General features: G+C 38.0%; 4 protein-coding genes across 4 annotated transcripts in view; 3 read left to right on the top strand and 1 right to left on the bottom strand.

The window, feature by feature from the left end:
- The window catches only part of mast1b (microtubule associated serine/threonine kinase 1b), a 34,604-nt gene extending 27,750 nt beyond the window's left edge, over positions 1–6,854 (top strand). The window contains exons 21-27 of the mRNA XM_016554059.1: positions 796–1,040; positions 1,173–1,382; positions 2,444–2,673; positions 2,763–2,885; positions 2,968–3,104; positions 3,193–3,380; positions 4,375–6,854. Coding sequence (XP_016409545.1) covers positions 796–1,040; positions 1,173–1,382; positions 2,444–2,673; positions 2,763–2,885; positions 2,968–3,104; positions 3,193–3,380; positions 4,375–5,909 — 2,668 coding nt within the window. The 3' untranslated portion in view covers positions 5,910–6,854. The remainder of the gene's footprint in view (positions 1–795; positions 1,041–1,172; positions 1,383–2,443; positions 2,674–2,762; positions 2,886–2,967; positions 3,105–3,192; positions 3,381–4,374) is intronic.
- Positions 6,855–9,105: 2,251 nt separating this feature from the next.
- Positions 9,106–18,623, top strand: LOC107741356 (cysteine protease ATG4D-like). The gene is made up of 11 exons (XM_016554065.1): positions 9,106–9,224; positions 9,784–10,081; positions 11,052–11,135; positions 11,220–11,393; positions 12,087–12,387; positions 13,852–13,913; positions 14,099–14,247; positions 14,329–14,407; positions 14,497–14,573; positions 17,821–17,940; positions 18,615–18,623. The coding sequence occupies exons 2-11, from the start codon at positions 9,889–9,891 to the stop codon at positions 18,621–18,623; spliced, it is 1,248 nt and encodes a 415-aa protein (XP_016409551.1). The 5' UTR covers positions 9,106–9,224; positions 9,784–9,888.
- A 58-nt stretch (positions 18,624–18,681) lies between these two features.
- LOC107741347 (cysteine protease ATG4D-like) lies at positions 18,682–19,812 on the top strand. Its single transcript, XM_016554058.1, has 2 exons — positions 18,682–18,825; positions 18,935–19,812. The coding sequence occupies exons 1-2, from the start codon at positions 18,733–18,735 to the stop codon at positions 19,097–19,099; spliced, it is 258 nt and encodes an 85-aa protein (XP_016409544.1). The 5' UTR covers positions 18,682–18,732; the 3' UTR covers positions 19,100–19,812.
- A 1,156-nt stretch (positions 19,813–20,968) lies between these two features.
- On the bottom strand, positions 20,969–25,059 carry LOC107741355 (galactosylceramide sulfotransferase-like). The gene is made up of 3 exons (XM_016554064.1): positions 25,055–25,059; positions 23,651–23,938; positions 20,969–22,189 (listed from the first exon to the last, which is right to left on the bottom strand). The coding sequence occupies exons 1-3, from the start codon at positions 25,057–25,059 to the stop codon at positions 21,292–21,294; spliced, it is 1,191 nt and encodes a 396-aa protein (XP_016409550.1). The 3' UTR covers positions 20,969–21,291.
- Positions 25,060–26,367: the final 1,308 nt, after the last annotated feature.

Below are 26,367 nucleotides of genomic sequence, written 5' to 3'. Positions count from 1 at the left end.
AGCACACCTCGCTTTTTCAGACCGATGAGCTTTGTAAAAATCGACGCGTTTCAGAAAGGCGGGGCATAGAGGAGAAACAATAATGTACAGTATGTGGAAAATAATGTGTTTTTTTAACCTTAAACCACATAAACACATTTCATTACACCAAATACACCAAATAATATTCTTTTTAGCAACATCATATGACCCCTTTAATTACAATAAATGGAATATTTTCTTATTCTTTATGTTTTAATATAAATATGGTACAGGATTATCCTATTTAAATCAATGTGATAAACAAGTTAGGTCAAAACTAATCTAAAAGTTGTCTAAAAGTAGTCTGATTATATTATCTAAAATGTGTAATGTAATTGATTACGTTACTGACTACAATTTTTGTCATGTAATTTGGAATCAGTAATAGACTACAATTCGTAAGTAATCTACCCAGCACTGGCAACCACATAGTATCACATTTTAAACTACTTAAAATTAAAAAAAAAAAGCTGCAAAGAATGCATTAAAATACATTAGAAATGCTCAAAACAGCCACTGACCTCTCAGAACAACCGACCAACAGCATAGCATACACTAAAAAAAAAAAAAAAACTAGCAACACCATAGCAACTGCTTAGAACACCTTAGAAACCACCTAGCAACCAGTCAGACCATTGTAACAACCTCACAATGTCTTAAAAATATACACATCTAATTTTGATCATTGTTAGAACATTCAATTATCTATAACGATGAATGTCAGAGAGACATAATCTTCACTAACACCCTCCGTTTGTTCTGCTGTCTCCGTAGGAAGCGTTTGTCATGTTCAGAGTCGTCTTTCACTGAATCAGACTCCAGTCCTCCCGGGGCGCGCCGGCGTTTCTCAGCGCTGATGGACACGCACCGCTTCACTTCTCCACTAGAGGGAGACGGTGACGCGCACACACGTCAAACACCCATCAAAACCAGGGGCTTGTCACTAGAGGGTGCCAGCGTGCCCGTCTGCTCCGGACTGGTGGAGTCCAGTTCTACGGCATCAGTGGGACATCCTGGAGGTTATTTGGTTTTCACAATAAACATAAATAGAATACTTTCATACATTTTACTGTTGTGTTCCTGGGTGTCAAACACTCATTGTGCTGCCCAGTGATGTCTCACATTTTATGCTTTAACTTCCTGTTTCTCAGATAAACTCCTGCGGCCTGCTGATGCCACTCCCGCAGTTCCTCTACACATGCCAGACTCGTTTGGGCCTCGCATCGGAAGTGACCTCGTCTTACGAAGAGCACGACATCATCAGATTCCGACCGACAGCGAGAAACGTAGCGCGACTCGCTCTGGAACCAAAGTCATAAAGTCAGCCTCTGCCACGGCCCTGTCTGTCATCATACCTGCAGGTGAGACCTCAGACACGATTTCATTATTATTATTATAATTAACAACCAAAAAAAATCACAGCACTTCAACATTAAAATAATTGTACTATTTTCTTTTTGATCTTTGCCCTTTTTATCGCATGTTTTTATGTGTAATAGTAAAAATGCATTAATAATGATTAATAACTAATAAATACTAGGGCTGAGACAATAAATCGATGCATCGCGAATCGAGAAATTATTCTGCATCGATTCTGAGATTTTCCGAAGGCATCGCGATTCTCTCTTGAATCGATTCTGAGCTTCGTTTTTAACAGCAGATGGCACTGCGTGCTTTAGAAATAGCCGTATTCTGCCTGCTTACAAGGATGTTCACAGTGGGCTGTGTTTACATTAATCTCGCATCATAAAAGCATAAAAGCCGATGTGCAAGAACATTTAAACACTTACATTACTCAGCCAAACGCACAAGCGCTCTTCTTCGAGAGCATTTGAGTGTGCGGTTAAAAACTAGCCTAGAGCGCCATCTGCTGTTAAAAACTAAGCTCAGAATCGATTCGAGAGAGAATCACGATGCATTCCGATAATCTCAGAATCGATCCACGAATCGCGATGCATCGATTTATTGTCCCAGCCCTAATAAATACTAAATAAAAAAAAATATTTAAGAATTCTTATATATTTTTTTCATGCAGATTTTTAAGAAATAAATACTTAGTGTATAGTAAGTCTCTGTAAGTGTATTTTAGGTTTAAAAATGTCAACAACTCACAAAATTGAAACACTACTTTTCATACACTATAGTATATACACTATAAATGCCATCAACCAATAAAATATTAAGAAAATATTTTGATTAATTGAAATAAGTAAAAAAAAAAAAGAAGTTTTTTTTTGTTTTTGTATTATTTGTGTATACGCTCTATAAAATCGTAGTTTATGTTTAATGTATAATAAAAAAAAACATTGTACATAATTTGTACATTAACTGAAGAATTATTTCTAGTCAAACAATATCAAGCATTTCAATATACGTGGCATTGACATGATCTTTTGTAATATTATGATGTTTGGTTTCATAGTTGAGCAGCATGGTACGTCACCACTAGCCAGTCCCATGTCTCCTCGCTCCATCTCCTCCAATCCCTCGTCTCGTGACTCGTCTCCCAGTCGTGACTACTCACCTACCGTCAATGTCCTGCGGTCACCAATCACCATCCATCGCTCTGGAAAGAAGTACGGCTTCACCTTGCGCGCCATCAGAGTCTACATGGGTGACAGTAACGTCTACAGCGTACATCACATGGTCTGGGTATGGACACATTCTGGAACATTCTTCTCATTTATAGCTAAAAAAATGTGTAACATGTGATGACTGACATTGCTTTTGTCCAAACACAGCATGTTGAGTGTGGTGGGCCGGCCCAGGAGGCGGGGCTTTGTGCTGACGACCTCATCACCCATGTGAACGGGGAGTCTGTGCACGGATTGGTGCACACAGAGGTGGTGGAGCTCATTCTGAAGGTACGGGCATCACAAACACATCTGACTGCTACTTTCTAGAGATATTACTAAACAAATTCAACACGGTTCACTGAATTTTCAGAGTGGCAGCAAAGTAACAGTAACGACCACTCCATTCGAAAACACGTCCATAAAGATCGGACCAGCAAGGAAGCTTAGCTACAAAGCCAAGATGGCCAGACGCAACAAGAAGTCAGCCGCAAAAGATGGACAAGAGAGGTCAGAAAGAATGAATACCTTCACATAAATATACATATCATCTATGTAAATGCTTTACTCATGTGCTTTACTCTTTCTCTGTCTGCAGTAAGAAGCGCAGCTCTCTCTTTCGTAAGATCACGAAACAGTCCAACTTTCTTCACACCAGTCGTAGTCTGTCCTCTCTGAATCGCTCTCTCTCGTCTGGAGACAGTCTGCCTGGATCGCCGACACACAACCTGTCTGCTCGCTCGCCCACGCAGACGTACCGCTCTCCTCCAGACTCCGCCTACCTCGGTCAGAGCTCCTCCCACTGCTTTATGATCTATTAAAAATGCCTGTCAGATGTGGAATCTCATCGGCTGATTTGGTGGTGTCATTTATGCTTGTTTTACACTTTTAGTAAATGAGTATTTCTAGACCAGCGTTTTCCAATTAAATGCCAATGCTAAATTATAAATTCAACAATATTATTAATAGACAAATACATAAATAATTAAACAATATTATTTTATATAAATTGTTTTTTTTAATGTGTAAATAAAACAAGAAATATATTTTACTATGATCTTGTACAAAATGTTAATAATATTTGTATATAAATCTATTATTTATTATATGTGTTATTTATTATGTGTTTACTTGCATTTTACTCAGTTAAGCCTGACTAACTGAGATTGTGCAAGTATGCAGATGCAGGTGCAAAACAGTATAGTCTTGTTTTATATATTTAAAATGCATCATAGCAGTACAGTACTCAAGGTGGCGACAGAGTTACTGTTTAGTGTTTGTAATTATTAGCGCCCCTTGCAACCGTGCTGAGAATGCCGTGAATATCACTCATTATGTGCCTCACAGAATCCAATGTCTCTGAAGGCCAAGTGTGTTGCTAGAAGCATTTGTTCATGTATATATTCATATACATATAATGCATGACATAAGTATGATTCGGGCCTAAGTTTTCAAGTAGCTGAACAATTTTAATAGTTTTATACATGCACAAATGTCTGGTTACAAAATAACGCCTTTCTAGAGAACAAAAATATATGTGTAACATTGAGTTTTAATTAAAACTTTCTGCCTCATAGCATGTACTTGAGTGACATTTGAGCTACTGAAGATAACATTTCTGTCACGTGTGGTCCCTCTTTCCTTTCCAGCAGACGTGCGTTGAAATGACCTAAATTAGCCTTTGATATTTGGCTTCAGTCAGTGTTGGGTTTTTTGACTGATTGTGTGCCCTTTTCATGTTTCTTTGAGGTTCTGACCCGTTCTGTCCTTGTCCACTCAGGCACCTCGTCTCAGAGCAGCTCACCGGCGTCCAGCACGCCAAACTCGCCTGCGACATCTCAGCACATGCGGCCGAGCTCTCTTTACGGCCTTTCGCCCAAACTCCACCGGCAGTACCGTTCTGCTCGCTGCAAATCCGTCGGGAACATTCCTCTGTCTCCGCTGGCCCACACGCCATCCCCTACTTCGTCTTCCCCGCCGCCCATCGCTGGACACACTGTCGGCAGCTCCAACACTACTCAGGTCTTCCCCGCCAAGCTCCACGCCTCTCCTCCAATCACACGCCCCCGGCCCAAGAGCGCAGAACCGCCCCGTTCGCCTCTCCTCCAAAGGGTGCAGTCAGCAGAGAAGCTCGGCCCGCCCCCTCCGCCTTCATTTCCATCCTCCATGTCTTCCGTGGGCTCGGACCGAAAAGGAGGGCTTTGCGTGTCCATGAGGAAGCATGGTTTGGAGGTTGTGCACGCCGAATACCGCCGGGAGTCGTTCCACTGTGAACATGCCCTCCAGAGCCTGATGGAGATCGAGGGCGAGAACACACCCGGGGCTCCGCCCTCTCCACCCGACCAGATGCCAACACACACACCCGCTCAACTCACAATGAGTCCGTTGAGGCAGCTCGGGAGACAGGACTCGATAGCGGGAAGAGAGTCCGAGGGGAAAGCGAGGCAGCCTGACTCAAGTGAAGCCGTTTTAAGGACTGCATCAAAAACCCAACCAGTAGCAACCACTTTGGATCCTAAATCCTCAACCCAGTTTGGTGAGCCACCTCAGAAGGAGAAAGTAGCCTCCAAATCTGAGTCTTCTCAAGTCGTCTCGACAGGGAAGGAGGCAGCCAGGAATGCGGGAAAGAGCGAATCACTTTATGCAATGGGATCTGGTCCCAAGGTCCCAGAACGAACGCCAGTTGTCCAGAGCTCTGGAGCACAGGAACTCAAACACCATAGCCTTCAAACCAATGGTCCTAAAGGGCTGGAAAATGGCAAAGACATGGGAAAGATTCCAGTGAAAGAGAAAACTGCACAGACAATGGCTCCAGAGGCAAGCAAGTCAGGTAAAGGACTTCTAACCATTGAGGGGACTGGACCTAGTTCTGCTGGTGCAATGAAAGTCTCAGCAGCAGTTCCTGCCAAGTCCAAATCTATTGAAGAACGGGTTCAAACCCCATTGGGGTCAACCAGAGGCCCTCAAGAGGAAAGATGTCGCCTGGAAGCGGCTGAAGAGTCCCCAGCCTCTCCGTCTTCAACCACCAGGTCGCCTTGCGCAAGCAAATCACGTGCCGTATCTCCTGGTGACAGGTCCAGCTTCGTGACGCAGCTCACCAGTGTGGCTAAAACCGTGCTTGGGCCGATGAAGTTGGGCTCTCAGGATGGTGGGAAGGCCAAGGACAGCTCCAAAACCAACGAGGACAAACGAGCTGCCACATTGGGAAAGTCTGAGACCTCGTCTGTGAGTCGCCGCGGGTTGACGGGAACGTGGCCCGGTCCTGGATCGTCAAAGCCTGAAAAGGCATCGAAGAGCTCTTCCAAGCATTTGTAATATTCTTAACAGTAATATTCTGTTCGGAACTTTAAATGGGATGCGTTCCCTGTAATTGTCCAAATGCAGACTATTCAAAAGACTCTACAGCCATCAAACCAAGATATAAACAAAAAACGTAAACAAGTAAAGGTGCTTCAAAATGACTGTTGTCAAATATGTTTGTTTGTACATATGCCATAAGAATATATGCACCATCATATGTGGACGTAGAATAAACCAGTATGTCTCTCTAGATGCATGTTACATGTATATTGTCAATAGAAGAGTCAAAGTAATAAGATATGAAAAATGAAAGACCTAATGCTAGTGAACACTGCACATCCAATCATCCCTGCCCGGCCTGTAGAGGGCATGACATGTCATTCATCACCATATCAACCAATCAGTTTGTCAGATTTAGAAAGGAGAGGTAGTTAAAGTGTCTACCTAGTGACCGACAACATAGATCTAAACGATCTCAGTTCAGTACCTCAGCTATACTGTTAAACTGCCAACAGTAGCGCTATACTTGAGGCAACAGAATGCCTAACTAGAGGTTTGGGAGGGTTACACTGGTGGAAAAGGGAAATGATTGTTGCACAAGGACAGAACCATGTGTATAAGTGCTTGTTTCTGCTGTCTTAATTACATTTACACTGGAAATGCCCAGCAAAAGTCAACATGAAATCAATTTACTTCTTAATGGATTGCTATGTTATTTAATCTGCATACACCCTGACTAAGGTCTGTAGTCAAATAGCTACTTAGTAGGAAAATGCAATACAAGACTGACTCCTGCATTTTTGCTTAAAGGTGAAGACCCTACTCAATGCATGTTTTGCAAGATTCCCCTTTCTGTCAAATGTATTTTATTGGACTGTCCAGCTTTTAATGTATGTAGAAAACGCTTTTATGACGTGAACTCACTTAAAGAGTTATTTAGTATAATTTTGCCAGAAAAAAGTTTTAGAATGTTAATGTAAAAAATATTGTGTAATATAACTTGTGTTTGTTTGTTTGCTGGTTTTTATTGTATTTGTTATACTTGTATTTTTTTTTTATTGTTTTTGCCATGAAAATAGCCTAAGATGCTGACTTGGCATTAAATAAAAATATACTACTACTAGTAGTAGGAAAATGCAGCCTTTTTATCAACTAGTTAGTGGAGTAATTTAATGCCAATTAGCAAAATGGCAGTAATAGCGCATAAACATAGATTTGGAAGCATGACCGTTATGGAAGTAAATTGGGTTGCAGATGTCGTTTCATGTTGACTTTTATGTGGATGAATTTTAATATCTTTGGAAAGAAGCAAGGAGAGTGTATATAGTTTTAATTTGCCACTCTTGAGACTGGAGGGAAAACCTCAAGAATGGCATTGCTAAGAAATGATATTGAGATTATTAGATTAACTCTATGAAGAAAATGGGTCACTATAATGTCATCGTGTTAGATTATATATATTATAGGCCAGTAAATGCACTGTGGATTATACACTTGAATTCTTACAAATCTGACGAAGCCTGAATTATTTTTTAGTATATGCAGAAGAGTTTGTGAAGTGTGAGGTGGTACATGTGTAGATGTGTTACATTTTAATCCATTCAGGGCTTTTAATTCACTTTTGCTACATTGTGTCCAACTTTTATAGGAATTTATTACGTAGTAGGTTGACATGTCTAGTGGTCTGCGAGAGATGCAACGATGTTCTGGAAGGGGCTTCATGTTACATGTGGAACTGATCCAATCTGTTTACACTTTAAATCACATGGTCACTCTCACGTTTGTGTGAACGTCCTTTGGAGACTGTATGTAGTGAATCTAGCGATGTCTTAGGAGTGTTTGGTGCCACATTAATGCAATGATTTTCTTCCAAATCAGCTGATCCTTGATCCCTGATTGACTGTCTTCTGCCAATAGAGAACTTTACACTTTACCCAAATATATTAGCCCGATTATTTTCTTTGGTATTATCATGTTTTTTTTTTAGATATTGTACCATGATAATACCATTTTTTAGACATATACCTTGAACATACATGGATATGTTAATGATTCAGTGGTATCTATGATCCATTGTATATATCAGGTACCATCATTGTACCACGGTAACGCCACAGTACTTTTTATGAGGATGTCATCTTTTATAAGTTTAATAATATTTGGGTAGGGTTTATATGCCCTTATTGTGTTTTCCGATTGATTTGTGCTGTGAAGTGTGTGTATGTAGGATAGATCGTGTCAGTTTTCCGTCTGTGGTGAGATTCTGTAGGCATAGCGTTTGCCTGAGACACCGTTACTCACACAATGAGTACAAGCAATGTTACAGAATGCACTTTATTGATTTATCTCTTTGTATTTATTTATTTGTTTATAACTTTATTTGAAAGATTTTCACCCTGTTTGATTATTAAAAACTGCTGCTTTGCATAAATCTTCCTCAATCCTCATCTTCCTTTTTACCTGTGATTTTTTTTTTTTTTTGGTATATTCACTTCTTATATCATTGTGTATTTACAGTGTTTTTTTATGATTTCTCACCTCAGGCAATGTTATAAACTAATGCAATTTAAAAAAAAAAAAAAAAGAATAATAAACTGCAGTAATAATAATTAAGCCGATTGTTTGTTTTGTGTTATCTGTCCTCTTGCACGTGTTTGTAGATAAATGTTTAAATGATAAATTAAATATTGGCTAGCAGGATTAGGGACTAACAATGTCAAGATTATAGGTTAGTGTTAGGGCTAATATTGGACAGGCCTCAACCAGTTCATGTGGTGTGAGAGTTATTTCATGTTTGCAGTTAAAATAAGATAATAAAATATAATACTATAACTATATAACAAAAGATAATAATAAAAAAAACTTAGTTAAACTATAATTTCATGAAGTGTTCGTTAATGTCAACAATCCTAAAGTATGGTAATATATGAGTTTGAACTTTGAACTACTGATTAGCAGTAGATTGAATGTGATTAAGCACAAATAAATCAATAAAAGTACAAACTCTTACCGTTTTCTGTTGCCTCAGACCAAACATTTCATAATATGATTAAACCCAGCTATAATGATCTAGCTAATACTTATGAGGACATTCAGTTCTACTTACATAGTCACCCAGTTGACCAATCAGAGAGCGCTAAGGAACCAGACAGCCAATCAGAGAACAGATCCGTGCTCCGTTGCTGAGTGAAGGAGGAAAGGGGCGGAGCTACAGTCAGGCAGTGAAATCAAGGCAGTGGCGTCGCGGTATGTTTGTAACTTACTGCGGAAAGTTTCCAGCTGAAATCTTGCGATATTCACAATGTCATGACAGTTAAAGCAGCCTTTAAGGTAAGTATTTTACCACGTCATTCAAATATAGTCGCCTTCGTGGCGGAAAGTGACCCGTCTTTTTATCCGAGAGGTGAATCTACATATAAACATGATTTCCGCATCAACAAACCTCAGTCAACAACAAACGTATAAATTAACTCTCACACCTGAAATTCACTGTATTTCTCGAAAATAATGACGAGATATCGTACATTTGAACATGGTACCATGGTAATACCACAGTATGTACTACGCTGTGCCATGTACATTCAGTACCATGGTAAATCTCAGAGTACCATAACCTCCCATTAGTTTACCATAGTAGTGCCACAATGCCGTCTTTAAAATGAAGATAAACCGAAATCATCACGTGTATTTAATGCATAAACACGTAATAGTTATCTAAGACTTTTATTATTGTAGTGTCTTTGATAGGAGTTTGGTAATAATGTGGCTTAACATTTGCTTTGACACAGATTCCTTCAGTCACATGGGTGTCACATGGCTCAGTATTTCTCTCTAAAGAGCTGTGTACTACCTCTGGTGACATATTAGCCTTTATTTCATGGTCCCACAGCTTCACTGGTACCTGTAACATCCAGAAGAGCCAGAGCGGCTCGCATCCCTCCTCTGATTGGACAGCAGGGACTCCGGACGTCATGGCAACAGTATCCCTCCGATCATGGATGTGAGTGATGAGTTTGACAGCGGGATGGAGGCCACAGATGACCTCGCGTCGTTTGAGGTGGTCAACCTGTCGAACCCGGGCCTGCTGGATCTGGGCACAGACATCGACGGACACGTCCAGGAGTCAAAGGACAGGACCAAACTCAAAACAAAACTCATTTCAGCGTGGAATAATCTCAGATATGGAGGTGTGTGATCAGTTTTTTATAAAAACTTTTTTTGTGTGTTTTTTTAAGTACTCAAGAAACATTTTATTATTATCAATGTTGAAAACAGTTCCATCCATGATATGTTTCAGTTCTCAGGATTCTTTAATTAATAGAAAGTTGAAAAGAACAGCATTTATTTGAAATATAAATATTTTGTAACATTATAGATGTCTTAATGGTCACTTTTTATCAATGCAGTGCATCCTTACTGAATATAACTATTGATTTCTTTAAATAACTTTCAGCACATACACTGCTGATCGGGGTCAGTAATATTTTTAAAATGTTTAAAGAAGACTCTTCTGCTCACCAAGGCAGCAGAAATACAGTAAAAACAAACAAACAAAAACTGTGAAACATCATTATAAAAATAGCTGTTTTCTATGTGAATATATTGTAAAATGTAATTTATTCCTGTGATGCAAAGCTGAATTTTCAGCATCATTACTCCAGTCTTCAGTGTCACATGATCCTTCAGAAATCATTCTAATATACTGATTTGCTGCTCAAGAAACATTTCTGATTATTAATGTTGATAACAGTTGTGCTGCTGAATATTTTTGTGGAAAGTGGAAACTGATATATTTAATTTTTTCAGGATTCTTTGATTATTTGATGAATAGAAAGTTCAGTAGAATAGCATTTATTTGAAATAGAAATATTTTGCAACATTATAAGTGTATTTACTTTCACATTTAATCAATTTAATGTGTCCTTGATGAAGAAAAGTATTAATTTCTTCCAAAATTTGGAACTGTAGTGTATATTTTTATATCAAATGATAGCTGATAGATTTGTAGTCGTTTGATAGTTCTACTGTTTTGACCTTGACCTTGACCTTCCTCCTTCACTAAACGACTCGTTTCACTAAACCCAGATTTTGAAGTCAGGCTCTACTGCACACATTGTCAACATGAATCTGTCATCTTGACACACTGTTTCTGTGCAGGCTGGTCTCTGAAGAGCAAGCCGCGTCTCAGTAAGAGCAGCCCCGTGTGTCTGCTGAGACAGTCCTATCAGCTGAGCTACAGCGGTAAGCAGGACAGGACGGTTATGTCTGTGAGTGAGGGCTCGCTGTGTCGTGTTTTCACTGTAAGCATGTGTTTTTTTCTCCCAGGAGAGCGGGAGAGTTTCCGGCGGGCGTTCTCCTCTCTGCTGTGGATGACCTACAGGAGAGGTTTCCCGCTGCTGGACGGCTCAGCCCTCACGTCTGACGCGGGATGGGGCTGCATGCTCCGCAGCGCACAGATGCTGTTAGCTCACGGACTAATGCTGCACATGATGCCCGCGGGTACAAACACACTGCATGGACTTAACCCTTTAATGCATTCAGACCTTTTTAAGCTGTGAGACATTCTGAATTTTCAAATGTTTCATAGGGTTTAGTATGGGATTAATTAGTATTGGTCTGACTGAACTTGGAAAATGTATAAAGACTATAATAATACATATCAGGACAAAAGACCATTTTTGACCTGGAAGAAATTGTAATAGTTTGTAAAAAAATAAATAATAATAATAACTTTAGTACTTTAATAATGTGGTAAGACTATGAAAATACACATCATTTAATTTTTAATTACAATTTTTTTTTAACATTTTTTATGAAATTAAGAAATTTTAAAAGTTTGTAAAACCTGTTTAATATTTTGTTTTTACATTTTCCCCTTTTTTCTTTCTTTTCTTTTCTTTTCTTTTCTTTGTTTTTTATTTTATTTTATTGATATATTACCATATAAAAATATATTATTGGATTCAGCTTTTTCATATAACAATGTATTCAAATAAAATGTCTCATAAATATGGTGTGTGTGTATATATATACAGCACAATTCAGCATTGCATCACAGGAATAAGCAACATTTTACATCATATTCACATAGGAAACTTTATTTTAAGTTGTACTATACTTGCACAGTTACTAACTGCTTATTATGTACAAAAATAAGACCGTCATTCATCTGGTCTTGTTGACTCTCTTCAGGCTGGACGTGGCCTGCGACGCATCATCAGACCAAAGATGACCTGGAGGTGGTGGACACTCACGCGCTGGAAGATTCCCTCAGAGAGAGCCGGCGTGACTCGGGAAAGCATCGCAGATGCAGTCTGGGAACCGCGCTAGACTGCGAGACTCACGAGGAGCGGACTCACAGGAGGATCGTGTCCTGGTTCGGCGATCTGCCCTCTGCCCCGTTCGGCCTGCACCGGCTGGTGGAGTTGGGCAGGGCCTCTGGGAAGAGAGCGGGCGACTGGTACGGACCGGCCATCGCTGCTCACATACTGCAGTAAGTGAACCATGCAGTGGGTTAAAGCACAGGGGGACTTCATGAACTGCCACATGCATAAATGTGAGGAAATATGAATGTGATTGGATGAGCTATATTTGAAGCCGATATACTATCACCTGTGACCACAGATCTGAGCACTGTATTAAAGGGTTAGTTCACACAAAAATGAAAATTCTGTCATTAATTACTCACCCTCATGTCGTTCCAAACCCATAAGACCTCCGTTCATCTTCGGAACACAAATTAAGATATTTTTGATGAATTTTGAGAGCTCTCTGATCCTCCCATAGACAACAATGTAATTACCACGATCAATGTCCAGAAACATAGCAAGGAGATCGGTAAAATAATCCATGTGACATCAGTGGTGACGCAGCTGACACAGAATAGCGTACGCTGTTTACGCTATGGATATTCTCCAAAATGGCGCCAGGGTGACACGGAGGAGATGAATTGTGGAATAAAGTCGTTATTTTTGTTTTCTTTGAGCACAAAAAGTTTTTTTGTAGCTTCATAAAATTACGGTTAAACCACTGATGTCACATGGATTACTTTTACGATCTCCTTATACGTTTCTGAGCCTTGATCGTGTACGGATCCGTGCTGTCTATGGGAGGGTCAGAGAGCTCTCATTCATACAATTCATCAAAAATACCTTAATTTGTGCTCCGAAGATGAACGGAGGTATTACGGGTTTGAAACGACATGAGGGTGAGTAATTAATGACAGAATTTTCATTTTTGGGTGAACTAACCCTTTAATGCACTAAACATTAGTAAAACTAAACAATACACTGATCAAATTACTTTTATTGATTTTTATTATTAATAAATGCAATTAATTGGTGAATAGTTAATTTTAGTGTACATTTAGTTGTAGTAATATTTAGTTTAAATGCGTAAGACACTATACTAAGGCTGGGACAATAAATCGATGCATCGCGAATAGGCATGGGCCGGTATGAGATTTTGACGGTATGATAACCTTAAGCAAAAATATCACGGTATTGTCATTACAGACACAACAGGCCAATCAGAAGAGAGGCCCATGAATATTAATTAGACAGGCAAAAATCGATCTGTTCTCAGCAGAGCTCCTGAGAGAGGAGCTGTAAAATATATTGAGATGGTTTTTGGTACTTATACCGCAAATATATATTCTTAAGGACATCAAAACCTCAAATAAAACTCCAGAAAGGTGTACAATATGTGACCTTTAATGTTGAAATAATATAAATGTTTTTAGTATTTTTAGATTTAGCTAATGTTATGGTAAAATCACTGTAATGCAAAGCATTTCATGGTGTATTGCTGCCATTTATACATTTCAGTAATGTCATATGCAACATAAGAAAAAAAACATTAATATATTAATGTTCATATTATAAATTGAATTGCATGTAAATATAGAGTCCTTTCAGTGATAGTTGAAGGTAAATGTTCGTTTGTTCGTGTGTTTCAGGAAGGCCGTGGCAGCGTCCGAGGTGTCCGATCTGGCGGTCTACGTGGCGGAGAACTGCACCGGTCAGTCAGTCATGATTTAGCAATGAATCCTAGTCCGTTTTAGATCCCATGTTTTGTGCTCATCTGGACGTTGTCTTTATTTTCGCAGGAAATTACCTGCAAAGTTGGCACGAACTGCAATAATCATGGATCATTTGTGTACAGGCTGTAACACCTCAGCACTAAATCTCTGCGTTTCTCTGTAGTGTATGTTGGAGACGTGTTAAACCTGTGTGGGACGTCCCGTACAGATCTGTCAGCGAGGTGCAGGTCTGGCTGGAAGTCACTGGTTCTGCTGGTGCCTGTGCGTTTGGGCTCTGATATGTTGAATCCGGCTTATACCCGATGTGTGAAGGTGTGTTACGACACACACACAGACGTGAAGTGATGTTGTTGTGATGGTCTGAGCTCATGTTTTCTCTCTCTGTGTCCGCAGAGGTTGCTAGAGCTGCAATGCTGCATGGGAATCATCGGAGGGAAACCCAAACACTCGCTGTTTTTCGTGGGATTCCAGGGTGAGTCACGTGACGTGCATTTGTGTTTGTAATATGTAACGAATCGCTCAGCGTCTGTGTGTTTGTGGTTTTCTGTGTGCTTCATGCAGATGATCAGCTGATCTATTTGGATCCTCATTACTGTCAGGCTGCTGTAGACGTCCAACAAGACAACTTCCCTTTAGAGGTGAGCCCATATTTAAAGGGATAGTTTGCCTGAAAACCAATTTATTCCACATCCAAATGTCATAGATACAGCAACCAGGGACTATCAAAGTCCAAATAAAATTATTAAATACTGCACTTGTGCATATTTTTATGACATTTTTTTGTTCTTTTTGGAGCTTGATCACCATCTGGTCACCATCTGCTTTCATAATATGAAAAAGAGCTGAATGAACATACTAATAAACACCTCCGTTTCTCTTTTACAGGGTTATTATAATTAACTAAAACTAAAACTATTAAAAAACTTTTTTTTTTATTTGAAAAAGTAAACATTAATTGAACTAATATAAAATACAATAAACTTATTTCAGTTAGTTTTTTTTTTCAGGTTGAAGTACTAAATTACTAAAACAAAAACTGAATGAATAATTAATAAATCTATATATTAAAAAAAACGAGTACATGGCAAAAACTGTACTAAATTAAAATCTAAAATTAAAATAAAAAAATTTCAAAACAGAAAATAAAAATGTAAACTGAAAATAAACTATAGTTATATGTTAATGTTTCTGTTTGACGTCTGTGTTTGGTTATTTTTAATTTAAATAAGATACATTTTAATTATTATTATTTTTTAAATCTGTTTTATTTCAGATAGTGTCCAAGTCAACATATTTCTATTTTTGTTTAAAGTACTAAAATGACTAAAACAAAAACTAAAATAGAAATCAAGACCTCTACATACCATACATAAAAAAACTAATATAAATGACAAAAACACGGAACAAAATTGCTTACAACTTCAATTAAAATTATAATTAAAATGGAAAATATAAAAATGAAAACTGATTCAAAATATTAATCAAAACTATAAAAGTATATAAATGCCTCCTTATAGTTAACTAAAATTTAAATCATTTCATTAATTAAAATGAAAAAAAAAAAAATCTTATTTGTTTTTTATCTGGTTACCAAGGCAACATTTTTCATTTTCAATTAAATAAAAATTTGCTGAAATACAATGTAATAAAAAACTATATATACTAGGGGTGTAACGGTACACAAATATGACAGTTCGGTACGTACCTCGGTTTTAACGTCACGGTTCGGTATGATTTCGGTACAGCAGGGGGGAAACTTTTTTTTTTTTTTTTTTTTATGGTTTACTGAACAAGTTGCTCTTTCTTTAAATACATTCAGTTATAGTTTACATTTTCTTAGTGATAAAAATCTACCTCAGCTTATGCTTAAAACTATAGGGAGCCCTTTTACATTATAAGGTTACAATTAGGCCTAACAACTTAACCCAAACTTAAATTTAATTGCTATTTATTTTTAAATAGATGATCAAATTTTTAAATTAACTTATAAATAATACAATTTCTAAGCTATTTGTTAAAATATATTCAATTACACAATGGCTGTCATAGCATGTTTCATAACAGATTAATTTAAACATACTGTACATTAAGTAATTAAGACTAACAGGTTTAGTAAAATATAATGAGTATATGGTGTAATATTTCGCAAAATGCTCCTCTCTAGACTTAATTTCTCTAGTGAACTAACGAGCTGTGGACACTGATGACTTGCTGAGGTAAATTAAATGCTACGTGACATTTTATTTCCACGCTGTATTGTTGATGTCTTTCCGCGGTTGAAACACCGATTGAGCAATTACATGAGGCATGAGATGTTCAGTCATGTTTATTCGCATTAAAACTAGTAGTACAGAGGAAGGAATGATCGCGTTCACTCGCGCTCCGCTCTGCACAAATCTGCGGGGCGTCACGGCTCAGACACGGGAACCGGAGCTGATAGCGGCCGCTCTAGTCAGTGCTTGTGTTGGGATTATACCAGCACGTTTCTGAACCGTCCCAGAAGCGGCTCTCCAAGGCGTTTATACAGCGATCTGTCATGCCACATAAAAGACGGTCAAAACGCCATTTATTATTTGAATTTCCTGAGAAGAAGAAAAAAAACAAAAAAAACAAAACTGTATTCGTGCGGTACACATGCGTACCGAACCGAAAGACCCGTACCGAAACGGTTCGGTACGAATACGTGTACCGTTACACCCCTAATATATACACATTAGCTACCCTCGACTAAAGATTTTTCTGGTCAACTAGTAGTCATTCATTTGAAGCATTAGTCGACTAATTATACATTTATTAATAAACTATTTAAATCATTATAATGAGCCTTTAATTGCCTACATAGCCTAATAAGCGCTCAAGCACACGCATAAAGCTTGCCACAGTGCACCGCAGAAGTAATGATTATGAATGTGTCAGGGAAAAACAGTAAGGTGGCTGCATTAACATTTTAATATAATTTGATAAACTAGTGCTTTTTTTGTTCTCGGTTTAAGAGATGTAGTCAGCGACACTGACTCGTCATCTCCACAGTAGTGATGTGCCTGTATGCATGTTTCATACATGATCTGAGAATATTTGTTTTCCATTGAAAGGCAAATATACACAGAGTTTCACGCTCAAGTTCACATAGACCGAGACGGCAGAATACGCATCCTGTTTGCTTTCATTATTTTACAAAAGCGCAATGTTTTGTTGTTATTGTGAGTGCACACAACTAAACGTAGAGTCTTTACAGATTTGAAAGATGTAATGCTCTTATCTGTATGAGCAAAAATGAGGGAGTATTTTAAGAGCAAGTGAGCCATCTGCCATGCAGTGAGCGCTACTAGCTTCCACACTCTGCACAGACACTTGAACAACGCACATATTTCTAGATTAACATCAGATTGAGCGGCCATGTAAAGTTGCTGCTACGAACATATTTCAGATGATAAGCCATGAGGTCGATGAATGATAGGCGAGTATATATTAGTATATATTATATATTAGTAGTAATGCCCTTATCTGTATGAGCAAAAATGAGGGAGTACTTTAAGAGCAAGTGAGCATCTGCCATGCAGTGAGCGCTACTAGCTTCCACACTGTGCACAGACACTTGAACAATGCACATATTTCTAGATTAACATCAGATTGAGCGGCCATGTAAAGTTGCTGCTACTAACATATTTCAGATGATAAGCCATGAGGTCGATGAATGATAGGCGAGTATATATTAGTATATTGTATATATTATAGTTTCATATTATTAGAGAAGACTTATTGTAACATTCAAAAACATGCATTTTCTGCAGAGCTGCTTTGAAACAATATGCATTGTAAAAAGCGCTATACAAATAAATTTGAATTGAATATATTCATGCCCCTGTTTGTTGTCTCTCGGTGCAGTCGTTTCACTGTAAAACTGTCAGGAAGATGCCGTTTAACCGCATGGACCCGAGCTGTACGGTGGGTTTCTACGCCGCCAGCAGGGGGGATTTCCAGACTCTGTGCTCAGACGTCACTGAGGTTAGTAGCTGTTTGTTTAAGAGATGTAGTCAGCGACACTGACTCGTCATCTCCACAGTAGTGATGTGCCTGTATGCATGTTTCATACATGATCTGAGAATATTTGTTTTCCATTGAAATTAGTTAATTTGAAAGTAGACATTTCACTCTCTCTATATATTTTTTATGTTTGTAAGGCAAGCATACACAGAGTTTCGTGCTCAAGTTCACAGAGACCGAGACGGCAGAAAGCGCATCTTGTTTGCTTTCATTATTTTACAAAAGCGCAATGTTTTGTTGTTATTGTGAGTGCACACAACTAAACGTAGAGTCTTTTGTTTTCCATTGAAATTAGTTAATTTGAAAGTAGACATTTCACTCTCTTTCTATATTTTTTATGTTTGTAAGGCAAGCATACACAGAGTTTCGTGCTCAAGTTCACAGAGACCGAGACGGCAGAAAGCGCATCTTGTTTGCTTTCATTATTTTACAAAAGCGCAATGTTTTGTTGTTATTGTGAGTGCACACAACTAAACGTAGAGTCTTTACAGATTTGAAAGATGTAATGCCCTTATCTGTATGAGCAAAAATGAGGGAGTACTTTAAGAGCAAGTGAGCATCTGCCATGCAGTGAGCGCTACTAGCTTCCACACTGTGCACAGACACTTGAACAATGACAGGCTTTTTCTGTGCAGCTGCTTTGAATCAATATGCATTGTTAAAAGCGCTCTACAAATAAACTGAATTGAATAATGTCTCTATGTGTTTGTCTGTCTCTCGGTGCAGTCGTTTCACTGTAAAACTGTCAGGAAGATGCCGTTTAACCGCATGGACCCGAGCTGTACGGTGGGTTTTTACGCCGGAAGCAGAGCGGATTTCCAGGCTCTGTGCTCAGACGTCACTAAGGTGAGAGGAAGACAAGCACATGCTACAAAACCGAAGCTTGTCTGAATATATTATGCGTCTAAAATCCTGCAATATCAGACTTTCCCTCCATCTTTCCTTTGATGGACAGGCTCTGACATCATCCGAGGAGAAGTACCCCATCTTCACGTTTGTGGAGGGTCATAATGAGGAGGAGATGAGCTGTACGTCAGACTCATTCACTCATATAAAGTCCAAAGACAGGCCGGGCCGAATCAAAAAGAAGAGCTGTTTGGAGGAGTTTGTGCTCTTGTGACGCACAGACTCTGTTTCCTGTTTGGTGCTTCAGTACTTCCTCCAGTTTCAGTCATGTGATCAAGACTGCCACACTCACTGGCATGTCAAGGAGAGCTGGACTATTTTGTGTGTCCAGAACGTGGGTGAATGTAGGTGCTTTTTTACAGACTGCTGCTGTTATTTTCTTGTTTTTCTGTAGTTGTCGTGTGTAAAGGCACCATACAGGAGGATGTGACGAGTTCGCTGAGCAGGTGGCTAAGCAGATTACATGTGTTTGGTGTGATGCTAATGACAGCAGACAGTGAGGCTCTCGGACAGACGAGGTGCAGATGTTACTCTTTGACGGGCAAACATGGGATTTGGCTGTTGTAAACACTGTGATTTAGTCTCTGTTTATGCGCTTTGCTGTTTGTCTAACTACTGTATAAATGGAGAGCTTTTATTTTCATGTTAATTTTTTAGAGATAAAGTAAAACATTTCACATCACCTCTTTTTTTTTGTTGTTGGTGTTCTGACACACATTTCTACCCAAATTCTTATGACATGTTTTCATTACCAGTACTTTTGAGGTGTTTATTTTCCGGTATTCTCGTTATTCTTAGAGTTGATTCTCAGAGTTTTCATTAGGTTTTTACATCTTTGTATATTTATACAGACCAATTTAACTTCTCTGGTTAAGCAACAAATCTGCTGTTAACATAAGCAACTATTGACAATCAATATCAGTTAACAAATATCAATTCAAAATTCATTTTATTTCTTAGTATAACCTGATCGTTTTATAAATACATAAATCAAATGTATTTGTTTTTTACTCCTTGAGATATTTATTTTATTTTATATTGATTATTTATTTATTTCATTTCATTTAATTTTTTTGATTCCTGATTTACCCCCTGCAATTCCCTCTTGAAATGAGGTCTATAAAGCCAAAATGGAAAATAGACATGATTCTCAAATATTCTCAAGTCATATTTGCAACTGGGAAACCTGTAGATAATTTGGATACCTGACTTTCCAAGCCATGAACTTTGAACATGCAAGAAGACAGAACTATTTATATAGTAACTGGTATGTTTTTTTTTCACAGCTTCTACTTTTTTTTTCTCTTGCCATTACAGCCATCTATATATTTACATATATAAATAACCGTTTGATGCATATTGTATTATTTTACATTACGAAAATAGCATTTATTCGACTGAAACTTTAGAATCTAGTATGGTAAATGTATACAATAGTGCAGTTAACATTTATATGGTTGTCAAAGAATGGGACGCTGCATTTAATTCAAAATTCATTGGATCCTGATTAAATATCTTCAGAATATTATTGCTTTTCCCCAAGAAATAGGCAGGAATGAATCTGGTGTCCTCCATGATTCCTATTCTTCCCAACAACAAAGCACTTAAATGCAACAAACTCATAATTCTGATTTAAAAATTGGGCAGTGGGAAATTTCCAGTAACATGTGAAGGCAGCATAACCTCTGCCGGAAAGTGACCCTCAGCAGAATTGGACACCCATGGTTTACAGCAAAGGTTGTAAGTGTCGTACAGATAACCAATAGTTATCGCAGTGCAGATCTTTGTGCAAATGCAAGTTAATATGTTTCTCCATCAGTTTCGTGTTTAGGTCATCGATGTAGACCAGTGGTTCCCAATCCTGGTCTTAAAGTACCCTCAACTCTGCAAATTTTGTACGTCTTCCTAATCCAGTGGTGTCCAATCCTGCTCCTAAAGGGCCACTGACCTGCGTTTAGCTCCAACTTTAATAAAACACCTGAACCAGCTAATCAAAGTCTTCAGGATCACTCGAAACTTCCAGGCAGATGTGTTGGAGCTAAACTCTGCAGAACATTGGCCCTCCAGGAGCAGGATCATTGGATACCACTGTCCTAATGAGAAACACCTTTTTCAGCTCATCAGTTTGTTAGTAAAAACTCCAAGAACTGAAATGGTTTTGTCAGATGAGAGAAACATCCAAAATGTGTATTGTTTGGGGTCCTCCAGGACATAGGTTGGGAACCACTGATGTAGACCACTGTTTGGGGAAGGAGTGTTGCTATCCTGTTTTATCTAGGACTTGCATTTTGATGGTGCAATGCTCCATCTTAGTTCAACTCCACCAGACTTGTTCTGTGAAGAGTTGATGGAGTCCCATTAGCCAAGACCAGGCCTGAGACATTGAATCCCACCTGGTCCAAGACTTCAGTCAGCTGGAGCGGCTCTCATATCTCTACCATACTGCTTGAAGTACAAGTGCGAGTGATACTGAAGCTCAGGAAGCATCATCCGAATGCAGAACCCCTGATCCTGCAGCGACAGGTTCCCCTGCACCTCATATCCCACAATAGTGGCTGTCTCCGTCTGCCATGGGCGCAGCAAGTCCTCCAGCTCTCCCGGAGGAACCTCAGCCCTGGACACACATTTCCGTCGTACATCCTCCGTAAAGGCCCTGAGCTGTTCCACCTCCACTTTCAACCTCTCCATCCCGAACTGAGACGCCTTCTCCCAGAACACCTGCACAAAGAAGTCGTAGAGCAGTGTGTCCAGCACATTCCACGATCGCACTTTCGCCTGCATGTTCTCGTCCAGATCCGTCACGCTGTTGCTGGCACGAACATTGAGCCGAAGGTAAGCCAAATCCTCATGTTCCAGTCCGAGAAGAGCTCCCAGGAGAACCAGGGACTCGTCAAAGTGCTCTGCGATCATCACCAGGTGAAACGCTTCCTCCAGTTGCGCCAAGTCCTCTGGCCAGGAGCCGTTCCACTTCTGGTTGTTGAACCCCATGTCAAAGCTCATTGGGTTCTTGGCAAGACCGTTCCCAGGTTCCTTCGGGTCCCAGAAGATCTCCGGAGAGTCCAGGAACACAGAGAGCGCAGATTTGCCTTCGATGGCGGCAGCTCGATGCGCAGTGAGGAATGCTGGGACGGTGGAGGTGTAGTACCCAAAGACTGACTCAAAGGTCTTGATTGGGTCTCGCAAGACCGTGATGAAGACAGCATTCTGGGGCATCACCTCCCTCAGGTCCAAACGCATGTGACTGCAAAGCAAGTCGAACTGAGATGAACCCTCGGGCAGCTCGTCCACAAATGCCGCTCTGAATCTGAGACAGAGAGAGAGAGCGAGAGTGAAGAACTTGTTTGGTTTAAAGCTCATTAACCCTTGAACAGTCGTTAATGGTCTGAAGAGGGAGGTCAAGAATACGTTAATGACTGACTGACTGACTTGATCCATCCACCCTACACTCTCGGAAAAGGTGCAAAAGATGTCACTGTAGCAGTACCCTTTCAAAAAAAGTTACAACTTTTATTTACCCCTAAAAGGTGCATATTGGTGTCTTAAAGGTACATATTAGTACCTAAATAGTACCATATTAGTTAACTTTTAGAAGGGTATTGCCCCAGTGACAACTTTTGTACCTTTTTTCAGTGTAGTGATATATGCAGTGTTTTTAAAGGTCCATTTTAGGGCGCCATCCATTGGCTTTTGTTTACTATTGTCTTTTGGCGACCTAGCATGGGTAGCTAAATGAGGAATATCATAAAGACTGCTTAGCATGGCTCAGTGCAGTAACTAATTTGCTGTCAAATTTTTATTTCTGCATTTACAGCCATTCAAAGTAGCTGTGAATGCTAGCAAAACAAATGGAATAAATCACGAGTATTTCATTATATTATAGTAGTTTTTTTGTAGGCTTATTAAAATGGGAAATGGACATTGGAAATGTTTTTTTTTTATATATATACATTTTCTTAAACAAATCTTTGATTGTTTAGCATGGTCCAGTTAGCCCCATGCTATAAATAATTTGCTGCCAAAAAGCATCTTTCTCCATTGACAGCCATTGAAAAGACATGTATGCTAACAAACCAATTTGCCATTTTAGCAATTTGCCTTTAGCCCCATGCTGCAACCAGTTTTTCAGTCAAGATGCATCCTTTTCCACTGACAACCATTCAAACTAGCCATGTATGCTACCAAAGCGCATTGCAAACAACTTATTTTGTAAGAATTTTATGATATTATAGGAGATGAAGGTTCTTCAGATTGTGAAATGGACTTAAATTGTCTTCGGGTGATTCATTAGCATGTTTAGCATGGCCAAGTTAGCCCCATGCTGTAACTAATTTACTGTCAAAATTCATCTTTCTCCATTCAAAAGTAGCTGTGTATGCCAACAATCCAATTTGCAAGCAACATATCAATTGTACTGTAAATATTTAATTGCGTTACTATAGTTGATGTTTTTGGAGGCTTTTATGTATTTATCTTTGTCATTTGGTGCCTTAGATTGATTAGCTTGGTCCAGTTAGCACCATGGTGAAATAGACTCATATTTTCTCCACCTGTTGTCTTTGACCCAGAATATTCACTAATGAAGAGTTTTCAGCTACTTGGGACCAAAAACAGCAGCAGCAGGTCATGCACTTCTAGAAGACCCTGCACCAAAACACCTCTGAGATGAATGGAAACAGGTAATGGAGTACTTTAACATGTAATTAAACTTATGGAGATACTGAAACATTGTTGGAAATGTGATGTGCATGCACTGTGCTCATTTTACCTGTCTGGGTAGTTAAACTGGTAAGTGTGGGAGGGAAAGGCGAAGGTGGCGCTCTCTCGTTCCCCGAGTCGAAACAGGATGTTCTGCACGGTGCTGCTGCCGGTCCGGTGTGTCTTCAGGAAGACCACGGGTGGATGTGCTCTCTGCCGTTCGGCTCTGGCTGTCGGTCTGTGTTTGGGCAGTTGGTGTGTGTTTGGAGTGAGAGGTGATGTGTGCTTCTCAGCAGCTCTTCTCTGGTTCCTTCTGTCTGCTGTAGGTCTCAGATCATAGGTTCTGTAGGAGAAACATCTGATTAGATGCCTTCTCCTTTAACAGCGAAGCAGTTTTCTTTCTTTCTAGTTTTTTCTCTTCTGTCTGCTGTAGGTCTCAGATCATAGGTTCTGTAGGAGAAACATCTGATTAGATGCCTTCTTTAACAGCGGAGCAGTTTTCTTTCTTTCTAGTTTTTTCATTGGATTTGAACCACATAAATGTGTTATGTGTGCAACTGATGTAAGGGATGTGAGTTGTTTCAGCAGAAATTGACTCCAGTGTGCAAGTAGCACATAAATAAACCAGGCAAATTAAATGTCATCATAAGCACTTCACTCAAAACCAGGCCGGATTGCTTTCAAACCATGTTTGTGAGTCCAAATGACCTGTTTTCTGGTGAACTTTCCAGTGTGGTTTCCTAGACTAAGTGAACACCTCAATTCGTAAAATAGCTTTTCAACCAAAGAAACCAAACCACGTGATGTGCACCTTTAAAAACCAACCAAACAAACCTAATTCTAGCTATTTAAATAGAATTTGTTCCAGACTTAGTTTGAAAGTCCTTTTTAACCTTCAGTGTTGTTTCAAGTATTATTGAGAAACTATAATAGTTTTCAATGCTATATAAAACTATTATAAACTACAATATGATAGTTTTCTCACGTTAAACTAAATGAGAAATACTGTCTTTGCAACTAGTTGAAATAAAATGCGTTTAAGTTTTTTTTAAATATATATATTTTTTGTTTTATTTCCGTTAATGATCATTTCATTTCATGTTTTAGTTAAATATAATGCTTTGTAAGTCACTGGATAAAAGCATCTGCCAGATGTGTATAGTATTAAGAAACTATTATGGTTTTTATTAATATTTTGAATTAATTTTTATATTTTCCCTTTTTTATTCTTAATTTTAGTTACATTTTTTAGCAATTTTGGTTATGTTTATTACTGTTTTTATTATGTATCTATATAGTTTTTATTCATTTTTGTTTTAGTATATCAAGCTAAACTGAATGAAAATGAAAAAATGTTTCCTTTGACAACTAGCTGAAATAAAATAAGTTTAAGTCTTTATATTTTATTTTATTTCAGTTAACGTTCATTTTATTGTAGTGCTATTATTTTATAGTTAACTATAATGCATTGTACGTCATTTTGGATTAATGCATTTGCCAAATGCAAATAGTACTGGGAAAATGTTTCATTTTTATTATTGTTTTGTTCAAATTATTTAGTAATTTAGTAATTTAGTTTTTTGTTATTTTTATTACATTTTTTGGTTTTATTTTTAAATGTGTAGAGCCTATAGCTACTATTATTATTGTTTATGTTTTAGAATATCAAGTTAAACTAAATGAAAATAAGTTTTTCTATATTTTATTTCATTTCAGTTAACGTTTATCTTATTTCAAGTAACCAAATTATTGTTTTAGTTTTAATTATCAATAAAAACTTTGCCGAGAGAACCCAGCATGACGCTTTAGTGATGCCAATTGAGAAACTATAATAGTTTTCAATGCTATATAAAACTATTATAAACTACAATATGATAGTTTTCTCAAGTTAAACTAAATGAGAAATACTGTCTTTGCAACTAGTTGAAATAAAATGCGTTTAAGTTTTTTTAAAATATATATATTTTTTGTTTTATTTCCGTTAATGATCATTTCATTTCATGTTTTAGTTAAATATAATGCTTTGTAAGTCACTGGATAAAAGCATCTGCCAGATGTGTATAGTACCTAATTCTAGTTATTTAAATAGAATCTGTTCAAGACTTAGTTTGAAAGTCCTTTTTAACCTTCAGTGTTGTTTCAAGTATTATTGAGAAACTATAATAGTTTTCAATGCTATATAAAACTATTATAAACTACAATATGATAGTTTTCTCACGTTAAACTAAATGAGAAATACTGTCTTTGCAACTAGTTGAAATAAAATGCGTTTAAGTTTTTTTTAAATATATATATTTTTTGTTTTATTTCCGTTAATGATCATTTCATTTCATGTTTTAGTTAAATATAATGCTTTGTAAGTCACTGGATAAAAGCATCTGCCAGATGTGTATAGTATTAAGAAACTATTATGGTTTTTATTAATATTTTGAATTCATTTTTATATTTTCCCTTTTTTATTCTTAATTTTAGTTACATTTTTTAGCAATTTTGGTTATGTTTATTACTGTTTTTATTATGTATCTATATAGTTTTTATTCATTTTTGTTTTAGTATATCAAGCTAAACTGAATGAAAATGAAAAAATGTTTCCTTTGACAACTAGCTGAAATAAAATAAGTTTAAGTCTTTATATTTTATTTTATTTCAGTTAACGTTCATTTTATTGTAGTGCTATTATTTTATAGTTAACTATAATGCATTGTACGTCATTTTGGATTAATGCATTTGCCAAATGCAAATAGTACTGGGAAAATGTTTCATTTTTATTATTGTTTTGTTCAAATT

This window comes from Sinocyclocheilus rhinocerous, unplaced genomic scaffold (assembly GCF_001515625.1).
Source record: "Sinocyclocheilus rhinocerous isolate Xijiao unplaced genomic scaffold, SAMN03320098_v1.1 scaffold1818, whole genome shotgun sequence".
In the NCBI taxonomy this organism is placed as follows: domain Eukaryota; kingdom Metazoa; phylum Chordata; class Actinopteri; order Cypriniformes; family Cyprinidae; genus Sinocyclocheilus; species Sinocyclocheilus rhinocerous.
This window is presented reverse-complemented; position numbering and strand designations above follow the sequence as displayed.